This window comes from Lagopus muta, chromosome 2 (assembly GCF_023343835.1).
Source record: "Lagopus muta isolate bLagMut1 chromosome 2, bLagMut1 primary, whole genome shotgun sequence".
NCBI lineage: Eukaryota > Metazoa > Chordata > Aves > Galliformes > Phasianidae > Lagopus > Lagopus muta.
In genome coordinates this window covers 25,635,591-25,660,093 of record NC_064434.1, presented here as the reverse complement: position 1 = coordinate 25,660,093, position 24,503 = coordinate 25,635,591, and the positions used below count along the sequence as shown (strand labels likewise).

Sequence of the window (24,503 nt, the reverse complement as noted above, 5' to 3'; positions counted from 1 at the left end):
CCAAAGTGTGGAACTGATTTCACTTATGCACAAAAAAAATTGCATCCACTGACATTCATTGATGGTTACTGAATGTTTATGGAGAACAGTGGATGTGAGGACAGTGAGGCAGCGAGTGGTGTGTGTCAGAAGTGGCGACAGCAGTGTGAAAGGCAAGCCATATTCCAGACGGCCATGCACATTTTTATTAGTGCGGTATGCAAGCGCTTACTCACTGCTGGCAAAAATGCATAGCTAATCATAGAATCATAGATTCATTTGAGTTGGAAGCAACCTCTACAGGATATCTCTTCCAAGTCCCATGCAATGAACAGAGACATCTACAGTTAGAACAGGTTGCTCAGAGCCCTATCCAGCCTGACCCAGAATGTCTCCGGGCATGGGGCATCTGCCACCTCTCTGGGCAACCTGTTCCAGTGCTTTACTAACACTATTGTGAGAAAAACAAACAAACAAACAAACAAACAACCTTTTTCTTACATCCAATCTAAATCTTTTTCTTTTTTTTTTTTTTCTTTTTTTTTTTTTAATTTGAAAACATTTATTTTCCATTGTCCTATTACCACAGACCCCACTAAAGTGTCTGTCCCCTTCTTTCTTCTAGTCCCACTTTAGATACTGAAAGGCCACTATCTGAATACGGAAGCTTTTTCTTTTCCAGGCTGAATTGCCCCAGCTGTCTCAGCCTGTCCTCATAGAAGAGCTGTTCCATCCCTTTGATGGGGTCTTTGTGACTCTCCTCTGGATTTGCTCTGACAGATCCATGTCTCTCCTGTACTGAGGACTCCACATCTGGATGCAGTAATCCAGTTGAGCCTCACCAGCACAGAGCAGAGGGGCAGGATTACCTTTCTTGACCTGCAGATCATGCATCTTTTGATGCAACCCAGAATACAGTAGTCTTTCTGGGCTGTGAGTGTATGTCACTGGCTCGTGTCCAACGTGTCATCCACCAGAACCCCTGGGTTCTTTTTAACAAGGCTGTGCTCAATTTTTACATCCCCTGCTTGTAATGACTGGGGGGTTGTATAAGACCTTGAATTTGGATTTGTTGAATCTGATGAGGTTCTCTGGACCAACTGCTCAAACCTGATTAGGTCTGTCAGGATGGTCTCTCTCTTTTCGTGCTGAATTGTTGAAAAAGGTGTTTTGTAGCTGATAATCTATCAAAATAGTGCTTTTTCTATCTTATTGTGCTCTTTGTAGCTGTCTTTGTTTCCATGGAAATAAAGTAGGAGGCATTTCTTTCAGAGTGACCTACATAGTGACAATATGATCTATTGATAATAATATCAATGTGAGTTAACAATTGATATTAATATATTACTAATAATTTCTGTAAAGTCCAATAAAAATAGACATAGCGAAATTCTAACCAGAAACCAAAAATAACACCAACCCTTAATTAAGAACCAGAAATTATTTCTGGTGAGACTTTTTCTCAGTGCTCTTTGAATCATATTAAAGGAGATGCTTAAGGTTGTTATCTAAATTGATAATTTTCACACAGCTGTGATTTCCAGACGTAAGTGCAAAATCTTATTAATACCAACAATAATACTGGGGGAAAAAAGCCCCATACACAAATAAATAGCATTCTACATATATAATATACACAGTAAAACAAAGTTTAAAACTGATTAATATAAGCAAGATTAAAAATGCAATTTAATCTTAATTAGATAATAGTAGATGCCAAATTAATTGTACTTATTACAAAGCTAAAAAAACACACATACCAGTGATATTGTGGTTACTCTATATTCTTGCAGAAAAGAAGACAAGGAACTTTAAGAACTACACAGCCCGAGGCCATCTGTGGAGAAGGCCTTAACTGATTTCAGCCACCTTGAATTAGAATATTAAAAACAGTAGGTTTGCACTCCAGAAATGAGGGCAGAATCAGGATACTGGGCCAAATAGATTATTCCTGTTCCATACTTGCATGAGAATCTTAATATGAATGGATTTAACTAAGATCTCTGGAAGCTCTTTTATGCTAAAAAAAAAAAAGAAAAAAAGAAAGAAACATACCTCTCTGTTTGTGCATGGGGAAATCAAACTCCTGAAGCCTCTGTGTCTGAAATAAAAGGAGTGTGGCAAGAGTCTCCTGCTGAACCTGAATGATGATGATTGCCACTGTCTCTCTGCAATCCCCTCATAATTTGGCATTATGAAAGTATTTTTCTCAAAGGATTGTAATTGTTTCATACTTACAGTGCCTGAACACTGATTTGTGTTTTCTAACTGCACAAAGCTAACCAGATAGTGTTCTCAGTAAATTAAAAGATTGATACAAAGGCAGCAGTAAAACTTCCTGTCTTGTTCTCTTGGGATCAATTTGAAAAAGCCATACAGGGAAGAGACTGTAAACAAACTCTGTATTTGGGAAATTTAATAAGATATTTGAATTCAAATTTCTATTTAGTTAGGAAGAAACTTTTTTTTTTTTTCTGTAATATTTACTACAGTGGGAAATAATGGTTCAGGGAATCAATTTAAATAAAAGATAAGAGGAAGATAGTATGGTACCATTTGATTTGCAAAGGCAGTGGAAATAAAGTACATGGTTTGTATTTCTGTGTGATATCACAAGCTTTTTCTGTTGCAGTGCTAATGGAGTACCTATTCAAATTTCTTTTCTGAGTCAACATGTAAAACATATCTGCAACCATTTCACACTGTAATTCATATTTATAACTCTGACATTTAGAGGTCTTTGCTTTTTGGATTATAGGAAACTGTGACTCTTTCAGTTTCATGTCAGTTATGTGGTTTGTACTCCATTTCCTAAGCCACATTATATTTCCTTGTACTAATCCCAGTGTTTCAAGTCTTAACTGGCAAAACAAGTCCACTGCAGGTGTTCACCTGTTTGTCTATTAGGCAAACGTGGGCCCAGTGATCAGTGAGGTAGAGGACTTGGTGAGACAAATGGCATGGAGATAATTGAAGTCCTCAATATTGCCTTTACATCAGTAAAACTGTAAAACTGGCCTTCAGGAATCCTAGGCCCCTGTGACCAGAGGGAAAAGGGAGCATGGAGGACTAACCATTGATGGAAGAGGACAAAGTAAAGGAGCATTCAAACAAATTGAACATGCATAAATCCATGGGGTCTGATGAACTGTGCCTGCAAGTTCTGAGGAAGTTGTGTGTTATTGCAAGGTCTCTGTTAATTATCTTGGAAAGGTCATAACAATTTGCAGTGATTCTTGAAGACTGGAAGAAAACAGGCATCACTAGTGGACAAGTCTCATATCAGTCTCTGGTACGGTGATGGAAAAAAATCCTCCTGGAAGGCATTTCCTCCACACATGGAGGAAAGCAAGGTGACTGGGAGTATTCAGAAAAGGAGAAGACCAACCTTACAGTTTTCTCCAATTAGATGACTGGCATGGTGGACAGAAGAAGAGCAGTGCCTGTTTAGCTCAATTTTAACAAAGCCTTTGACAGTGTTTCCCATGGCATCATCATAGACAAACTGACAAAGTACAGGTGGATTACAAACTGGCTGATTGAACAGGTCTTCAGGGTTTGTAGTCAGTGGCATAAGGTCTAGTTGGAAGCAAGTAACTAGAGGTGTACTTAGGTATCAACAGTGGGTCCCATCCTATTAAGAGTTGGATGATAGAAGAGAGAGAACCTTCAGCAAGTTTACTGGTGACAAAAAGCTCCTAAGCACTACAGAGTGTTGATACAGATACTAGGGGTCAAAGCATACACCTAAACCCTGCCTTTTTGCCGCTGTCTGTGGTAATTCACTTTATTGTTTTCCATTCTGCAGCTGCAAGTCAGTACTCTTCTTCACTTTTTTTTTTTGTGTTATCATAGTGTGTCAGTGAGGCCAGCATGCCTTGTAATATGTTATCCTTGAGTTCTGAAGGTTTTCATGCTCAGCCTGCCTCCACCTCTTATCCACTGTGCTGTTTGATCAGCATTCAAAGAATTAGGGCAACCATAGTGTAATGGAAATTTTCTTCTATGTTAAACCATGCAAGATTTATATTTTTTTTTCCATCAGCAAGGCCATGTGTGACCAATTTGGTGACTGTTTCCTACATAATGTTATCTATAAAAAGAATAAACTACAACTGCTTAATCCCCAGGAATACTGAGTATATCTATGTATATATTCTGCTGTCCTTTTCTTTTTTTTTATTTTTTATTTTTTTTTTATTTCCGTGGCTGCATCAGAGATGTGTCTCACAGAAAAAAGAGATGTTAAGGAACTGACTTCTAAAAGAAACAGATGTCTCTCAGATTTCACCAGTGAACTATTTTAGCTTTGTTCAGCAGGAAGAGCTCTTGTTCAAAATACCTGAAACTACAGAATCTGTCTTGAATGAGACCTTAGAAGACTTTTAAGTCACTGGCACCATTTCTTCATATGTTAAAAGCTGATGGTGATCTATCAGGTACCTCCTGTTGGTACTCTTTTAATTCTGTTTTTGCAAAGGGTTCTCAAAAGAGGAGTCTACAGGAGAGAACTGGTTCAAGTCTTCTGCTCCTTTAAAGTTCCTGTGTCATCTCACATTCCCTCAGAATCTTTCCAGTGGTTCATAGGAAGAATGAAATTGTTTCTTCCTACCTCCTCCCCTAGGTATTCTTCAAGGTCAATATCAACAGCCATTTAATCAGCCTCGCAAATTGCAGCTATTCATCCATCATGGGCGGTCTCTACCAGCTCCACTCCTTCATTAGCAGCCTTAAGCTGGAGGATTTGATATTATTTTTCAGCTTTCTGCCTTTTGCTGCAAACAACACTATCATCTGTCATCTTAAGGTTTTTGTATATGTAGTGTCTAATCTTAGACATATATGCTGGTTTGGTTAACTTAACACCCACCTACCTTCCAAACCCTGATCAGTTTTTGGGAGTGAGGCGGGTAATCTTTGGCTAAGGGCTCAACTTTCGCTCAGTCATTCACTCACTGCCTCTCTTCAGGAGAACAGGTGAGAAGGTAAGGTGAAGAAGCTGGTGGGTCAGGATAAATATAGGGAGATTGCTAATCAGTTACCATCATGGACAAACCAGATTCTACTTGGGGAAAGCTGATTTGATTTGTGGACAGTCAAAATAGATTTGAGCGGTGAGTGACAACAAAACAGTATCTCCCTCCACCATTTTCACAAGCTTAGCTACATTCCCATCTTGTCCCCTGAACTCAGAGTGGCTGAGGGAGGTGGGTGTTGCAGTCAGTCTATAGCAGCTCCTCTCTGCTCTTCTTCGCAGTTTTCCCCTGCTCTTGTGTGGGTCCTTTCCACAGACTGCAGTCCTCTGGGATAAGCTTGCTCTGGTAAAGGCTCCCTACAGGCCATAATTCTTATAGGAAATATTCAATGGCTCTGGCTTGGTCCTCTCCACTGGCTGCAGGGGAATAGCTATTTGTATGAATCCTTCTTCGCTTTCTGGCTCAAAGCTTGCTTTCTGAGGTATTTCTTGTGATAAGACTCTAGGAGATGAGAGATGGGTGTTGCCGTGTAGACAATTTGAAAGCATTTCTTTGGAGCTGTTTACCTTTGAAAGATAGTGCCCAGGACTGTTTATTGGCGGAAGATCTAGCCTGTGACCAAATAAATCCTGTTTGCTATGGGAGAGTGGGAATGATGCCATTTTATCCTGTGAAGGCAAGATACAAGTTGGCACCTCCCTGCTCCCTCTTATCTGCCGGCAAGGCCAGGAAGATAGGAACAAAGGAGTTTCCTGCTGAGATCCCAGAGCCAGAAGCAGCCACTGCAAGGAGAGCTGACTCAACTACTTTGGATTTGAGCTGTCACTCCAAAGACAGCTGACTCGACCACTTTGGAACCACTGAAAATGGGCCATCATTGCCATGGTCACCATCATCATCAACAGAACAACAATGGCCCACCACTACTGAAGATCAGATTCTCAGCTATGAACCACTCTGGATCCATGGTGGTGACTATGGCCCCTCTTGCTTCCTATAAAGACTCCTTGCTTCTTCTTTTCTATCTTTTCTATCGCCCTCCTTCCCTTCCCCATCACCCTAATTCATAATAGCGTCTGTCCACCCCCTCCCCATCTCCCTGGTTAAGATTTGTAATAAACTGGTCAGACCAACATTTGAACTGTTGTTTCTTAATCTCACGCTGGGTATACAGATATTAAAAGAACCTCCTCTCCCTCCTGTAAATTGGAACGAGACACTGTTCTATCACCTCCTTCCCTCATTCTTCTCTGAACATTGTCTTTGCACTTATGTTGTTGTTTTTTTGTGTTTGTTTTTTTTTTCCCCTCTCATGCTTTGATCCTTGTGCCCTGCAGTGGGGCCACTGGAGCAATCTGGAACTGGCTGTGTGCAGTACAGGGCAGCCCCAGCCTCACCTTACAGAGGAGCTCACAGCACACTGCCAGCAGCAAAGTGCCTGCACCTAGCACAAGGAGACATTAATTTTATCAGAAGAAAGATGTTGTTTTGGCCAAGAGTTGTGTATATTTGATTCTGATTCTGCACTGACTGTTCCCTTATTTTGAAGAACATTTTGAAGGGATGGGACTCTTTTGAACTTGCATGCAAGTTGTTTTTATGAATTTCTAAGTTCAAATCCAGATGATAATTTCTCTTTGAACATACTGGCAAGGCTGCAAGTAGGTAACTTTCTGTCTTTCAACTGAGGGCACTTATTTTCAGTTGGCAGGCTGACCTGCTGTTAACACCTTTGGTTTGTGGTTGATATTGCCACTTAATTAGCCCATATCTCCTGCATATTCAACAGAACCCTGGCAACAGCTTCTGCCCATTTTTGTTGGCAAAAAAGCTGTCCAGGACAAGAGCTCCTTCATACCTTGTATTCATGTGTGGGTAATGTGAGAATTGTCCTGAGAGAAAATTTTCAGTGTCTGTGCAATGCTTTCATCCTTATACAACCCTGCTTTCCTTAGTAACATTAACCATTTATCTCTTCTCCCTATTCACTGAGAAAAATTAAGGGCAGTTGCCGACATATGGGATGATTTATCTTCTGCTGAGCATATTCAGGACTTCATATCCAATGGCTTATACCTCTTTTCAGCTGCCTTGTCAGGTATTTCACCTCATTTCCCTGTTGTTCATGATCGAGTCTGGTAGTTGCTTTTTAAAAAGTGACTGTTGTCTTGAAAGCAACAGCACAGAATGTTTGGGGGTGGAGGGCATATTAAAGGAATCTGCAGCTCGGGTCTGTAGTGTAAGATAGAATTATGCCTTCTCATTGACATCTTGGAAATCTGTGCAATGTATAATGCTTGTACCTTTGAGAATTGTAGGCATAATTTTTTCACCACATGTTGTGCAAACAATGAAAAGAAATATCTTCCTTTGTCTGGAAACAATGGAGCTCCGTAAATGACATCATCTTTTGAAATGACATTACAGTGATTCATTCATGTGACTCTTTGAAATCCCTTTTGGAAAATTTCAGTAGGTTTGGTTGATAATACGTGAGAAGTAAAGCTTGAGCAATTAGGAGGTAACTTCCATGAGCCCTTAGAGGATATGCTTGATATAAATCCCTTCCAGCAAAGCTTAAGGCTTAAAGAAGCTGCTCTGAAGAGACTTCATGTAGCAGTGCTCTTCAGTGTTGTATCCCTGACATCTGTTGTTTGATCATTTTGAGTTCTTTCCAGACACTCATTGAACATTATTTTGTTCCCAAGCAGTCTCCCAAAGCTCAGGAAGACAGTCTGTAATCACTCATTGCATAAAGGTACTCTTGGATCTTCCCTAAGAAGCTTGATAGCAGAGTACCTACTTGAATTAAAAATTCATGTGAGGATACTTTCCTGAAAACAGAAGCTTTTCACAACAAAAATTCATGCATAGCTCCTCACCCTGGCTTACTTCTCCCTTTCAGTCCCTTTCTCAAGGCAGAATCGTATCTTAGAGGCTTGAATGGTGGTTGTTACACTCTCCCTATAAACCATGAGGAAAAACGGGGAAACCTCAGGTAATCTATCAAGATAAGGTATGTATTGACCATGCAGATCAGTGGATACTATTTACTGGTCTGTATATTTCCTTTCTAGTTCTTATGGCAATACAGCATGATGATATGAATCTAAAAGAGCTGTGTGAAGGCAGTTATTATTTGGAAATAGTTTAGCTAGGATCCTTTGAACTTGAGCAATATCCAGACAACAGCCAGACAAGGCAGATAGGTTCTTAACAGAATATTTGTAACAGTCCAGCAACTAATGCAGTACTTACCCAACAAGGCCTAACAACCTCCCTAGGTTAGCTTCCCTTTCTTTCCTTGCATGTTTGGGAACTGCAGGTTCTTCTGCAACTGATGGGAATGTGCAAATCTCATATATTGCTTCTTCATGTATTCTCTGTAATGCACAGCTAAAATCAAGGGTTGATCAATTTGCTGTCAAAAGTGAACTATCAGTATACTCATCTGTGAACTTGGTTCTGATCATGTTAAATGACTGTAATAATATAACCACAAAATTCAAGAAACATGAGAGAAAGCATGTTATGTAAACTTAACATCATATTTTAATAGACAGTATTCATCTGTTTCTAATTTATGTGTGAATGATATTTCTCCAAGCTTTCTAAAATTTGAGAGCATTATGCCACTAAAATGAATTTTTGGTCTTGCACTTCCATCCTATTAAAATTCAAATCAGTGAGTTTCATTTCAAGAAAAAAGAAAGACAATTTACTACTAAATCCCACAAAATCCCATTGGAAACTACTTTTGCTGATTAAACTTGTGTGCTTTGGATAGTAAGAGGAGCAAATCGTTGATTTTTCTGACAACTAAAAACTTAGTAACCAAAAGCATCCATGTGTCTAGTGCCATCCCCAGTAGATAATAAAACTTACATTCTCTCACATCTTTGTTTTTACAATATTCCAGGACAGGCATTTTCAGTTTTTAATTCTCACCTCCATTATCCTTATCACTAAAGTGATGTTTGCATTACACTGCATTTTGCTGACAGCTTTAGTGGTAGTTGCTTATATTTACATACACTGGTTTACATTAAGCATTGCATCAACTGCTCTTGTCATGTGCCTAAGAAATTCTGGATTCTGGATCCATGGCCATCCCAGGGGTGGGCAAGAGGCTGGGAGGGGTCGCAACTGGGATAGTCATATGAGGTTCTATGCTTCCTCCCCTCTCCTGCTTCCCTCCTTCACCTGAGAACGTTCTCTGGTTCTTAATGGAAGTAAATAATATCTTCCCTTTTTCTGGTAGTAGCCAGTTGTCTTAAGAAAACATAATGTTAACTTAAAATACAAGCCAGTATAAAGTACAAGTTCAAGGAGAACTGTAGAATTTTTTCCACAAAGTTAGTAAAACAAAGGCTCTTGTTCACATCTACAGTATTTGTGACTTGATCTATTTACTCTATTTTAGTTAATCCCCTTTCTTTCCTTAGCATTTTTAAATGTTGTATGAGCTCCAACTCAGTTTGAGTTTTGGCAAGTTTCTTCCCTCTTTCTGTTTCATATTTATTACTCCCAGTGCCCTCTTTCAGCTGGTGATTGCCAGACCTTTTCTGCCACATTAATTAAGGAAATTTCAAACCTCCCACCTCTGATGTTTCCAGTTCTTTAGCTGATTCCTTTAAATTTAGACTTTTTCCTTCCAAAAGAGAAAATCTTCATTAACAATCATCTAGATTCTGTTTAAATTATGGTACTTGCTCCTTCCACAGTGAGTCTTAATGATTGGTGTTTCTAAAGCGTCTTTGATTTTCAACAAACTAAAATACAAAGGATGCTCTGAAAATAATGCCTCCTATATTATTATTTTTCCCTACAGTGTCAGAAATAGATGTTGGAAGTATGGCAGTAGACCTTGAACCTTCCTGCCAATATCTCATTGCATTTTGTTGCCATCTGACAAAATGTTCTATATGGAAGTGTGTGTGAAAAGGTATGCAATTGAATTCCTCCAAAGAAAATTGTACCAATTGACATTCATCAACACCTGATGAACATTCATGTAGATCAAACAGTGGATGTGAGCATAGGAAGCAGTGAGTGTTGCTCTTCAGCAGCAGGGGTCACCTCCACTGATACAGATTTTTATGAGCACAGCATATTGGTTCTTGTTCATCGCTTGCAAAAAAATGTATAGTTAACAGTGGTGACTTGAAACATAGATGAGGACTTGTTCTATCAAATCACGTTATTGTGCTCTTTGTATATTTTATAGTTTCCATAGAAATAAATAGGAGGCATTACTTTCAGAGCAACCTAGGTATGGGACATTGTCATTATTTTTAGGCTCAGAGTTTATTTGATTAATTTAAAAAAAAAGATGAAATGTTGCAAAGAGGAATAAAGACATTCTATTAGTATCAAAAGCTTGAGATCTCCAGTTACATGTGTTCAGTCAGTCTTATGGTTGTGTGATTTCCAGCTGAAGTGCTTCTCTAATACTGTTAGCAATCTCTCTTCACATTCAATCTCAGTCCCTGAATCTTTCATTCTATGGAAAAGTTTCCATTTTTTCCATAACAGTAAATTGACTTTGTGTAACTTGACAGCTTTGATATCTTACTGTGTCCTTTCATTTCTTTTTTCTAACTACAAAGATTGTAGCAGAGGCAGTTTTTGCAGAAAAAAGTAAATGGAGGCCATTTCTGATCTCTGGCAAATAACCCTCTCAATGCTGTTTGCTTAATAGCTTCACTCTAAACTAAGTATCTGCATGTACCTACTGGGCATACAACACATAGTCGAGCCTGAAAAATAGCCAAATAACACATTTGCCAAGCCAGTGGGAAGTGCACTCTGCTCTAAAGGTGGAAGCCAACTAAGCTGTTGTAATGAAAAGCAAGAGTCAATATTAAGAAAGGAACACAGTGATCACATTGTTTATAAATCTGTCATTTTTAGTGTGCATCATAAAAACAAGAAATGAACAAAGGAAGTGGCAACTGTTCTTCATGAAGCAATGGAAATGTAGCTTTTTGCTTTTTCATCTTAATGAAGAGAGATTAAAAATGAAAGAGTAAAGGAAGGCCTTAGTAAAATGGAAGTTTCCTGAACAGTGGCAAAAAAAGTCAATGTTATATTTTTGTTAATGTTCTGCATTTCAAAAGCAAAAAGGAGTGAAGACAACTGACTATATCAGTGTCTGTCACTCTCTTCTGTGATTTAAACCTCTTTGTTTACTTACTTACCTTCTACCTACTTTTCTCTGCTAGTGTTTATTAAGTTCTGGAAATTATTTATACAACTACTGTAAGCTGCTTCCTCTGTATGTAATTTTTCCTTGATTCTGTCAGTGTCGCACTACAGATTCTTATTCCCATTTACAAAATGCTGTTTTACAGGCTATTGTTCAGAGTGAAAGCAGAGTAGTATGGAAAAGGAGTAGAAAACATGAAAAACAAATGAATTTATAGAATACATTTCAAAATTAACAGAAGTAAATTGTATGATACAGTATTAATGTGAACCTGAAACAGCAGGAATACCCTGGCTTTACACATGATCCTAAATTGTTTGCCATTTGTAAGCTCACATGTACTCAATACCTGGCAAACAAAGCTATTGACGTAGCCTTGTAATCAGATTGTGGAAGTAGTGAAACCTGTTCATCCATGCTGCAAAACTGCTTTCTATCTTCTGGTGGATTTCCATTGTTGAATATAACTAGCAAAATAATGTTGAACCTTGTACTGGGAAAAGGCACTAGGTTGGAGGAGGCAGATTTGAGTGAACCAGGTGTAACAGCCTGAAAGACTGTTCTAAATCATAATAGATGAATTGCCATATGATGTTATATCATGCCATAATCAGTATGTGAAAAGTCTTCTACTAACATAGCAAATATTTTTTGCTAAAGAAATTCCTGATGTCATCAAGTATTATATGTTTTGTAGTGTTTTTACAAGAAGAAGTTTGTTGATTTCTTGCAGAAAAGGACTTGGCAGCTCTGATTCACTAAGTTGATGAGATGAGCCAGCAATGTGCTCGGTTGGCAAAAGAGGCTAATAGCATCCTGGTCTGCATTCAGAGGAGCTTTGCCAGTAGCTGGAGGGAAGTCATCCTTCCACTGGCAGCTGGAGCACAGGGTCCAGCTCTGGACTCCCTGGTACTATGAACATACTGGTGAGAATCCAGCAAAGGGTCACAAAGATGGTAGAGTCTGGAGCACCTTCTCTATGGGGAGTGGCTGAGAGCTTGGGCTGTTCAGCCTGGAGAGAAGGCTCAAGAGTGATAAAACCAGTGTCTATAAATTAGGTACATAGAAAACAGAGCCAGACTCTTTTCAGAGCTGCCCATGCCAGAACAAGAGCTGATGGGCACAAAGTGAAACACTTGAGGCTCTGACTTAGCATCAGGGGACTATTTTTTAAGTGAATAACTAAAGCCACATTTTCAGCTTATAGAATGATGTTTGATTTCTGTAGATCCTCTAGTGCATAGAACGAGATCATGTGAATCTGATGGTTTGAGCTTCACTGGCTTTCTTGGATATTGTAAATTTTATATAAAATTTGTTAAAAAAAAAATAGAAAAATATGCTGAATACATTAAACCCAAGGAAAGTTTGAGAATATCTGATCTAGGTGTATTTTCTGACATGTATATTAGTAGTATACAAACCAGCATGGGAGAAGGTAGAACTGAGGAAAAAAAAGATGTCCCTCATAAACCAACAACTTTGTCTAGCGATGAGGAGGCAGAACAAGAAATTCACAGCTCTGGAGAATCATTTATTGCTATAAATCTCTGAGGACTGTGAATCTTGAAATTGGAGTTTTAATAATTAGGTGACTGAATCCAATGGCTTATCTCACTACTTTACTAAAGATTTTTCTTTCCTCGGGAGGGATGACAAAATAGGTCATGGGTCTTCTTCTCACTTGTGCCAAGTTAAATTGCCATTAATCTCAATCTTTGTTAATATGATGAATTACAGATATATTTCCTATGGTGTTACGTCTGCAGCAACATCTACCCAAAAGACAGTGATGACAACAATCAGTAGCAACCTGTCAAATTTTAAAAGAAATAAAAAAAGCAAATACAATCTAGTTGCAAATGTTTACACAATGTACTGACATGATGTAAGATACAAAGTTCTAGAAATTTATAAAGAAATTCTCTTGTCTCTTCCTTCTACAGGTCATATTCTTTGACATTCTTGTAACTGACAAAATAGACCCCTTCTGAATACTGTATATCTCAGATTATATTCACTGAATGAAAGTCTGTTTTGCTGGAACATTTTTGCTGTTACAGTCATTTTTATTTCTGAAGACCTCCAAGTGTTCCAGATAAATACTGTAATTTATGAAAAGTGTATATTTCATTTTTATGCAGAAAATAGTCATAGGGATATTAATTTATTTGAAACGTGTTCATCTTTGTTTTACATGAAGTGTTGTCTCTTCTCATTCACACAGAAGGTGCACAAATCTGCTTCAACTGCTCTCTTTTTTTTGTAACTCACTATTTGTTATTGAGCATGATGTGTTTCACAGTGAATCTTATTTTATGTATCCAGCAGTATATAACTTAGTGTTATATATATATATATACAGTATAACTTAGTATATAGTATAAGTATTTAACTTCATCATCACCACTCTGTAATTTAAATTAAATTAAATTAAATTTCATCATCACCACTCTGTAATAGTGAAGTGCTTGATTCTACAGAGAGATGAATTGATTTCTGCATTTAGTTGATAGAATTTTTACAGGATAAAAACTGTTCTCCAAACTTCCCTCCTCCTCTTTCTCAAGACAATGTATTTTTCAGCTTGTTCATGTGGAAGGCATTGCATCCCATCAACAAAGTAGTAAAATCCATTAGTTGAACTTAAAACATGAATTATGATTGCAAGCAGAAACACTGCGGTTGTTTAAAGAAAGGTCAGACATTGCTTGCCATAAAACTTAGGGAAATCTTTCCATATTTTGAAATATTCATATAACTTTTGAGAAGCACAATTGCACTTGCTTAAATGCTGGAAGAGAAGTTTAAAAAATAAGGATCTTGGCCAAGGACAAGTGGTAAAGGAGCTTACTACCCTTGAATCTTTCAGACTTGCTGATTTTAAAGGTCTTAATTCTTAATTCTTTTTGGCTTAATGAGCCATTCTCAGCTAGAACAAAATGGCAGAATAATGGGAAATTGGCAGTGAAACAGCGAAGAGTAAGTTTTCTACTGCTGCACAGTTCAGACGATGCAGGAAGAATGTGGATTCCTGTTACATGTTGTGCTGGCTGTACCAAAATCTGGGACCAGGCAGGTGAACAGTCAAACTCCCACTGCAAAGCACAGCAAGGCGGGCGGTGGTTTACTCCACGTGGATTACATCCTGGTTTGCTCACAGGATCCATTCCATACACTTCAGTGGAGAGGACTGGATGATCTCTTAACTTCTTGATTTCCCCCAGCAGGAGAAGTTTTGAAACCCCTGATTTGAGTTGCTAGAGCAAATGAGAAATGAGAAGGCGAACCACAAAAATGCATTGCCCTAGAAAGATCAGGGATTCTTTTCCCCCTCTTCTGTCTATTATGTTACGCTTCACCCTTCTTGTTTTATAAAAGTTTTGTGAAAGTGTTTCAATATCCATGAGAGATCTGATAAACACAGACTCAGGATATGAGCAATATATTCTTCAAAAAATTCAGTACAAGCTGTTACATAAAAATAATCTTGATTTAGCTTACTCCTTAAACTCCTTTAAGAAGTCCATTTTTTTAGTATCAGAATTAAAATAATTTTGAGATGTTTAGCTCAGCATCACAATTTCAGTTTAAAGTCATCTGTTATATGACCATATCAAATAAACGAAACTTTTATACCGTTTTTCAATTTATGTTTAGGTTTTAATTTCCTGATAAGTTCCAGTCAGGATGTAAGAGAAACTCTAGTTCCTTTGTGTTTCATATGCTTTATTTTATTTATGGAGGTACGTAGACAATTATACCTTTATACCTTTCCATTTTTCTTTCCTACTTACTACTTAACCAGTACTACTACAGAAACTTAAGTAATGTTCCTTCTCCTCTATTTTAGGTGTTTTCTTTTTACTACTTTTGTTTTCGGAACAAATGCCACTTTTTATCTTCGTACACTTTTTGAAATGTCACTAAAATCTAATACAATTTATTTTATGCTACATTATCTAACAATTAAAATGCATGTGTATTCGCATTGAAGCTGAGTATAAAAAAGTAAATATTGGGAAGTGCAGTGACAAACAGCATAGATGTGTCAGGGGAAAAAAAACGTGAAAGATTACCAAACACTGCACTGTGGTATACTGTAATTTCTATAGTGAGAAACTCGAAGATGTATAAAATATATCCTGAGGCGAATCAAGTGAGGAAAGATTACGCTATGCTCTGTTTTGCATTAATTATGTTTTTGTAATAAAAAGCTCTGATCATAGGCCAAAACCTAATTATATTATTTACAAATCTGTGGAGAAATGACAGCATGCAAGCTCATTTTACAAGGAACTCAGTTCTAGGCTAATTCTACATAACAGCAGCTCTAATTTAGGCTAGGCAATAAGGGATGTTAATAAATGGTTTGGCATATATGTGTGAACTTTTCCTATCAGGTAAGTATCTGTACTCATTTTTGTCAAGTATAAAGGGCATTTAAAGAGCATGGTTACTATATGTCAAACATATCTGCATAGTTTCTGAATAGAGAATTGTACTCAATTTAATTTTTGGTGTTGCTATGACCCTGACATTTTCAGGCATTTTAAGTATTACAATCTGTCAGTATATGGGTGTAATTCTGTAAGTGGGAGGAAACCGAGAAATGTGAATTCTATGTTTTAATACTCTAATCTGCTGATAACAGCTAATATCTATTCTCAAAAATAGTGGAATAAAACATGGTTACTTTTTTATTTCTTTATATCAATAGCCCTTATTCTTAAACGCATTTAAGAATACATTAACTTTTTGTATAGATAGCTTATTTGTCAAGATTGCACTCCAGAAGCAAGAGATTGTTTGACCAGGGTGTTTGTGATGTAGTTATGATTACAGAACCAAGAAGAGGCTTCTAGGAATTTTGATAGTACTTTAGAGAAATCTATTACGTTCAAAATATACAAATATCAGTGTAAGAGAAATGGTTAGGCACTCAGTCTGTGTGTTTGTTTCTGGGCGAAGGAAATCATGTTATTAAAATATTCACTGATAACGGTGCTTGGGGGAATGCTCAGATAAAGGTTGATTCCCAAGCCAAGCATTAATTTTCTGTTCAGTGTGCAAAATGGATCATAGGTTGCCATAGTGAATTCTCCCCACACTAACTTGATATTGAGTCTAGAAAGAACTTAACAAGGAACAGTGGATATCATAAATGTTAAAGCTATATTGTGCCTGACCTTTCCTTTTATTGGTTCCTTTTGTTTTCTTTGTTTGCTTTTACACTCCCAAGAATGAAGGCAACTTGAACAACTTACATGGTTGTGACTGGAAAGTATCATGATTAAGCTTTGGTGAAGCTTCATAAATGTTTAAGAGAGAGAAAGGTTCTAAAAAATTGATTTATATATTAAAATTTATATAATATTAAAACATTGTATATTTTTTCGTTTTTGTTTCAGGCAATGTTTCGGGTCTCATGTTGCTTCTCAGAAGTGTGTAACTTCATGTCTTTGTTCATATTAAATTTGCAACAGACAGCATTCCATTAATTTTAAAGTGAATTTGTTTATAAAAGGCAGGGAAAAAAAAAGCTTGCAAGTACCACTTACAAAAAGTAAAAAGTGATACTTGGTAGGACAGTGCACAGTCAAAGATTACCTGGAATTGTCAGCCTGTAGAAGTGACAGTAGGATGGGAATTTTCCTCGGGATTCAGGAGCAGCCATGTACATCTTGAATGCAGAACATTGCTGGAGTCATTGAGCTTCTTTAAAAGCAAGACTAGAGGAAGGGACTCTCCATACCAAGAAAGAGGGATGTGGAAGATATATCAATTTGATCTATCTTTTTAACATCCAGCACGCCAGAGATCTACTTAAGTGTTTGTCATGTTCTGATTTAGTGTTTTGCATTCTAGTAAAACCTAACTTTAAAACCATTCTCTCCTTTAAAAATCAGTTTTTCATTTAAAGTAAAAGGCAGACTTCAGTGAGTTGGAGAGAACAAGAAGCCATCACAATATGAAAAATGTTTTGCTGATTGGTAAAGAAGAAAGCAAATAGATAGCCTACAGACCATAATTCTTTTAAGGATTTCTAATAATAAGAATAGGAAAAGGGAAGATTCTTTTGGAAAAATCTCTATTAATTTCAATTTTTTTTTACCTCCCTTATATTTGCAGCATGTACAGAATACCATGGCAGAGTTTCTCAGTTTAACTTTCAGTTGTGTGAAAACTCAATCGTGGTACTGATTTATGTAATTTAGTGTCCTTTTGATCCTGTACTGTAAGAAACTGTGGAAACTCTTCGTTCATCTGCACACTTCTCTTAACTCTCCTTGACAGTGGATTTTCCAAGTAAAGATTCCTGATCTCTGTAGTCAGTCTGTTCAGAAACTCATATGCATCTTGATCCCTGTATACCTTCTATTTTTTTGCATATTTTGAAATTCTCTTGCATCTCTTCTCAGGATTTGGAGATTGCTACCCTAAGTAACTTGTGTATAAGCTGAGGAACACAGATCCTAATACAGATTTCTCAGAGGCTTTCTAGGGGCTCTCCATAATTGAGAAAGCTCACTATTCCCTTTTTTGTTGTTTCTATTTTAACCATTCTTCTCATTTATTGAAGACCTTTACTATCCCAAGGTGACTGAGTGACTCTAAAGTCCATTAGCATATGAACTTGTTAAAAGCCTTTTGGAAATCAAAGACTATGTATGAAGGCATCTTTTCCATATGTTGTATTCCTCCTATGAGTTACAATTTCCTTTTTCAGAAGCCATCTAGACTGTTCCCGGTATGTTATATTCATGTGTGTGCCTGTTGTTCTTTAAGGTGGTTTTATTAGTCTAGAATGGAAATGGGACTTACTGACCTGTAGTTTGAGGTGTGCTCTTGCATTTGCCTCCCTTGTCATCCTTTCCCAAATCATAAAAAGCAAAGGAAACCAACCAACCAATCAGCCAAACAGAAAAAAGGTCAAACAATCAATTGAAAACAAAAACAGAAGTTCACATCTTCCATTCCTGTGATCTGGAAGCCAATTTCAAGTGATGACTGTAGTAAAATAGCTCATTAATTCCTTTCAGTTAAACACTATTTGCTTTTTTTTTTTCTCCCTACTACTGTTCAACTTTGTTAATTTATTTTAAAACTTTTTCTAGTGGTGTTTCATTGTGAGACAGATCTCTGATGTATTCTTTCTAAAAAGGGTTTCTGGCATGGGAACCTCCCAGAGATCCTTTGCATTAATTTTTTATTTGGTGAGTTCATTTATGTTTCCTGCTAGAACCATATCTCTTTGAAAACTCTGTACTTTGATGGTGTGTTAGTCCTACCTTTCTGGCAGGCTTCCTGTTCCTTTTGGATTTTAAAAAGCATTTAATGCTCATCATTATGCCTTTATAAAGTTGTTACTGAAAATCTTTTTATTTTTCTTTGCCTTGCCTGCTTTATTAGGTTTTCACTGCCAACACTTATGTTATTCTCTATTCTCCTTAGTTTGGACAGGACTTCAACCTTTAAAGGATATCTTCTTATCCCTTATAGATGTTGTGGAGTTTTTTTGTTTGGTTGTGTTTTTTGTGTGTTTTTTTTTTTTTTTTTTTTTGTTTTTTTTTAAGTTAATACTTATACATCACAGGTTTAGGTGGCTGTGGAGTCTTTTTTCTTCTATTAAGTTTATTTGCTTTTTATTTTTTAGGTAGGAAGGAATCTCTGATAGCTTGTTTCAAGTATTCAGCTGCATAGGCTTTAACCTTTCGAATGCTTACTTGAATTCCTTTAAAAATATCCCTTTATTTTTATACAGCATTCCTATACTAAACAAATACCTTAGTGACTCTTCTTCTGCAGGTATCTAAACCTGCCTTAATGATCATCAGTATTAGCAATGGTTGTGCTAAGGACCAATCTGTGTATTACTTCTCATCCTCTGTGTTTAAGCCATCTGTTATTTAGATGACTCAAGTCGTGCCCTCTTTCACTGCTTTGTGGCATAAAATTTAAATCCACAGACATTGAACTTACTGCAAAACTATGGACTCTCACCAGTTCATTGGCACTGTGAATATGTACATGTGGGCCTGGTGTGACCAGAACCCTATCCCAGTTCAGTCACCGATTCCATAGAGTCTTGGCTGCAACGTTTTGGGTGGCTTGTTTATACATTATAACACTTGCCAACATAATGTGTCAGTGTTGCTTGTTTAAGTGGCAATTTATTGTTGACTGGTTTGTTTGTGGGTTGTTTTTTCTTTTTCAGTGCCTCTAGTCTTATTCTCAGTAGGTCCTTAGGCAGCTTTGAATCATGATTAATGGTGCTAGATATCTTTTGAGCAGGGAAGTAGTAAACTTAAAAGTAGATTTTTAAAAGTAGATTTTTCAAAGCTTTCTTGTTTGCTATTCCCTATGTCCTGTGTTCACCTGTAAAAAAAAAAACAAAAACACACACACAAAAAAAAACCACAACCTCCCCCCCCCCCCCCAAAAAAAAAAACCACAAAAAACAGGCACCTGATTAAAGTTAGACAAGTCCACTTCTTGCTGAAATCTTACTGTGCCTGTTGTGCTGTTTCTGTGTCCAGAGTTGATTTTCAAAAGGCAGTCCTGCTTATTTGCTGTCATTTCAAAGGTATTTGATAGAATTCCATAATGGTAAAATAAAGAACCAGGAGGGTTCTTCAACAGTGAAGTTGAGGTATGTTAGAAATCTTTTACAGAAACATAATGCTTTTAAAAACTGATTATAAAGACAACAAGCGTTGTTGATGAACTGCGTGCATTTTTCTCCTTTGTAGATACCTGGACCTGTCTATAATTTCACTGGCTGTATACGAGTAATAGAAATCAATAATGTGGGACCTTTCAACTTCTCTAATGCTGTGGGAAGAAAGAATATTGACAGTTGCAGGTAAAGTACTCTCTGTACCTGTTCAAATCAGAAGAATCTGTTGTTTCTTTCTTAAATAAGGTATCTATTCTAGATAATTTCTGCAGTGGTCAGAAAGAAAAAGATGATTACATAGATGGATATTGTGCTTTCTTGTTTGCTTCTCAAGCCTCTTTACATGAGATGCTTTTTGCTGAGTAGATCAATTAAGTTTGATGGCTTACTTAGAATGAGATTTCAGCCATGGTCTGCCGAGACATAAAACCAATGAGATCTGCTTAGTCCAATCTGTGTTTATAGCATGTACAGGAATCTGGAAAAAAAGGAGAAGGCTTCCAAGCAAATTAGGCTTAGTTCTCTTTTAAACTTCTGTAATTTAGAATAGCATATTATTTGTGACACTATGATTTATAGAATTGTATGCCAAGATTTATTCCAATTTGTATTGATACTTCTCTTTTATTTTGTCCATTAGCATAGATTATGGCTGAGGGTTGTAGCATCAATATTAAATATTGTTTTATTTGAATCAGAACTCAGTGATTTATTTGAAACAGAACTTAGTGATCTGAAATAGAATGTGCTGGGGCTCACCCAGGTGGAAAACAGCTCTGCAAGCAATGGAGTCCTGATGGACAACAGGTTGAATATGAGTCAGCAATGTCCTCCTGCTGTTAAGAAGGCTAATGGTATTCTTAGCTGTGTTAGGCAAAGGATCACAAGCAGATAGAGCGGGGTGATCCTTCTTTTCTACTCATCATCAATGAGGCCACGTGTGGAGTGCTATGCCAGTACAGAAGAGATCTGGACATACTGGAAAGAGTGACTGAAGAACAGGACTATGTCTCCTATGCGAAGAGGCTGAGAGATCTGAGGCAGTTCAGCCAAAGAAGAGGGATCTCTGGGGGAATCTCACCAATGAATGTGAAGGAGTCTATGAATACCTGCAGGGAGAATGCAAAGATGGAGCCAGGATCTTTTCACTGGTGTCCAGTGCCAGGACAAGAAGCAGTGAGCATAAATTCAGAGATTCCCTCTGAACAGCAAGAATCTGTGTGGGGATGATATGTGGGATATGGAGCACTGGCACAGGTTACAAGAGAGGTTGTGGAATCTCCTCCTTGGAGATCTTCAGAAGCAACCTGGATGTGATCCTGGGTACCCTTCTCTGGGTTGGACCAAATGGATCCAGAGGACCCTTCCCACCTCAGCCATTCTGAAATTCTAGGGCCTGTTACTTGCAGATATTTACTGTGTATACGTAACTAATTAGGTGAGTAAAATTACATGACAGATTATATAGATGAACTTTGAAAATAGTCTTATTTGTAAAAGGATGGTGGAAGGGATGCTGGACCTCACAAATCCCCTATCCTGGACAGCACATTCCTTTTCTCTCCCTGCTTTTTCTAGAATCCTGATGATGAGTCTTAGCAGTGTCTAGCTCCTTGTATCTCATGGAGACCAGTTCCATCCTGGCAGCTCTGCCCTTTGACACATGGATTTTGTGTCTGCCCGAATGTGGCAGCTTGCATTGTTCCTTGCTCTTTATTTTAGTTTTAATCTGTGTGCATTCTGGCCATCACTGATTTTTACATATAAATTCTGCTTGTCAGAAGGTATCCAGGAAGCTCTGCTAGTATTCTCTTACAATATCAGCCTTTTGAGAAGAGACGTTTGTCTTGAGGAGGAAGGAAAAAGTGTTTGAAGGAAGTTGTTAAAATTTGGCAGTACACGTTGCAAATATGAGAAGCTGGTGAATGATAGAAAGCCTGGTGTACACAGAATTCATATGGTTCTGTTGATGCAATATTGCTACACTTGGAGCCGCCTGGCAGACACAGAGTACTCTGCAATGTGGCAGAAAATGCTCTCCAATTTCTTCCTGCTATAACACATCCCTGTATTTGTCTTCCTGTGACACTGACTGTTTCTGTTCTTGCTATTGACATTTTTCTTTAATTGCCCTTCTATCTGTCATCACCCATTTTTAGTTTTTTTAGTCATTTTGAATATCCCAGCTTTTACAAACTTAGCCACACTCTGGTGTCATCCATGTAATCTGATGGATTTTTTTACTTCTTGGTCCTCTGTATGGATTACTTCATTATTATGATATAGTAGGTCAGCCAAAAGAAGACATGCAGAAACTTCTTAAAGTGTATGTGTGAGCTTGTGAGTAAATTTTAAGCTTATGAATTTTTAATAGGTTTGAAATTTACTCAAATATGTTCTGCCATTTTTCTAACTAGATCTATTTGAATTTTAAAATGCCAAAAGGATGTGCTAATGTGTGCACAGAATACAGAGAATTTTCAAAAACAAATTTTAGATACAGTTCATTAACCTTTTAAAAACTATTAGCATCATTACTTCGGGATGTGTTAGTGCTTTTCATATGATATTATAGACTTTGGAGCTTATCTCAGGACAGCAATACAATTTAGGTTACAATTTAAAAACTTTTGAGAAAGAGATTATTTGAGAAATGATCAAAGACCTTAAAACTTACAGTAGTCCTGATCATTCTGAATGATGCAGGATTTCTGGGCACATACAGGAGCACCAAAGTTCTAAAAGTGAGGCTCTAACAGCCTCTAGTATATATGGTCACAGCCCAGGTCCTCCTCCAAAGCACAGGTATCAACAGCAGCAGAGCCGATATTGCTCCAAAAAATAGATTTCTGGGAAAAAGTGGAGATAATAGAGATAAATTTTATTTGTAATAGATGAGTCAGGATTTGTTCTCAGTTTGGGGGCATTTGATTTCTTCTCAGTTCTGTTTCAGTGTGGCGATGTTTGGGTCCTTGCTCGTCATTTGTAATGGAAAGCAGAGCCTCAGGGAAGCTGTATTTCTCAAATGGAAGCAGACTGGACTTCTGGTCCCTACTCCTCAAATTACATAGTTCATTACAATATCAAAAAGTGCATGATGTTCTAATGGGGCTCAGGTGACAGAGGATTACTTTTCAGGTAGATAAGGCCCTTTATTAAACTGGATGCTCTGGTATCATGGCACAGATCCAGGGACACTGTTGTTCACACAGGCAGCTGAATTTGGGGGCACTCACTGCACTGCAGAGAAGAGCAAGCATGACACAGTTCAGTCTCCAATCCTTTGTTTTCAGCAGAGCTTCTAGGCTGAGATGGGATATATCTAAGTTTGTGTATTATTCTGAAATGGGCTTTCACTACAAGCGTAAACCTTGTTTCTCAGCTGAAGCAGCTAGGATGCTCTGGTTGTTCTGCTCTTAATTCAAGTGTCTCTTGGCTTCCCATGGGGCAGACTCCTCTTCCATCTTTCTGTGGCACAAAATGGAGAAAGGAAATTTCTGCAGATACAGCCTGTTTAAGCCTGAAGTTCAGTGAGATGCTGCAGTACATGGTACCAGGGGAGTGGAAGAGCTGGGATTGTACTGGATGAGCCACACGGAGGGCCTGTCAGAGCTTTCTGCTGCAAGGTGCAACTAAGGCAGGGTTGGAAATGGCAAAATAAAGCTATGGGCAGGAAAATGAATGTGAGCTTGGCTGTCTGAGAGCAGATTTGCAGCCCTAAAAGTCCTCTGAGGTATGCAGGTTTTGCTTTCAGGAAAGGTTATCGTAGACCCATATGAATTAGTAAAGGTCAACCTCCAATAGGTAGTTTTCAGGAATTACACTAGACTCTATACTTATCTAAATTTTTTCAGAGTGTATTTTAAGACTGTATTTAAACTATTCCTGTCCCAGAGCTATGAATATATAGGGCATTTTAGAAGATATCATTTAATGGCCTACAGTTGTAGAAGAGACAGTTGGAGATCTCTGATGAGATCTGCTAAGAAATGAAATCTTTTTTTCTTTCCTTCTGCTGAAGGATATTAGGATGTGTTAATGCAATAAAAATCCTCTGTAAGTGTTTCAGAAAATGTTTCTTGAATAGATTTGCTGCAAAAAAATGTTTATCACTGTCAGACAGAGTTGAGATAACAGATATAAATGAAGTTTTGATTCCCAGTATTAAAAGCTAGTGTTTACTGTAGCTCAATTCTGGCTTAGCGTTTGGGACCTGGGGTTGCTTTATATTCCTGTGTATACTATATGCAGAAAATTCAAAGGTTTCAAACATACAGCCACATAAATAAAATGCACACATTGTTGTGGATGGAGACCAAAGCAGTGCACACTTCACTCATAAGAGGAAGGCAGAAAGTTATTTATTGATATAAATTAGATACAACACGGTAATTTGAACACTGATGACAGTGACTTAACAAGATTTAAAATATCCTTAAGCATTTGCTACACGGGAGGTGGGAGGTAGACAATGAATCTAAGATCAAATCTTAGTGAAGGTGGTTTAGCTTAAAAGCAATATATCACTTACCAGGAATGTGTTGGCAAGGCATCACCATATCCTGGGTGAATGTCTGTGCAGGTGTTCGTAACCTCAAGGGGTGCTCCTGATAGAGGGGAGATTCCGGTGTGCAGCCAGCTGCTTGCCTGAAGAGCTCTC

The 24,503-nt window shown here is 37.7% G+C and overlaps 1 protein-coding gene across 1 annotated transcript in view; it reads left to right on the top strand.

Moving 5' to 3' along the window:
* Positions 1-24,503, top strand: part of LOC125689991 (protein eyes shut homolog) — a 702,258-nt gene that overhangs the window by 461,547 nt on the left and 216,208 nt on the right. Inside the window, exon 32 of the mRNA XM_048937860.1 lies at positions 19,917-20,029. Coding sequence (XP_048793817.1) covers positions 19,917-20,029 — 113 coding nt within the window. The remainder of the gene's footprint in view (positions 1-19,916; positions 20,030-24,503) is intronic.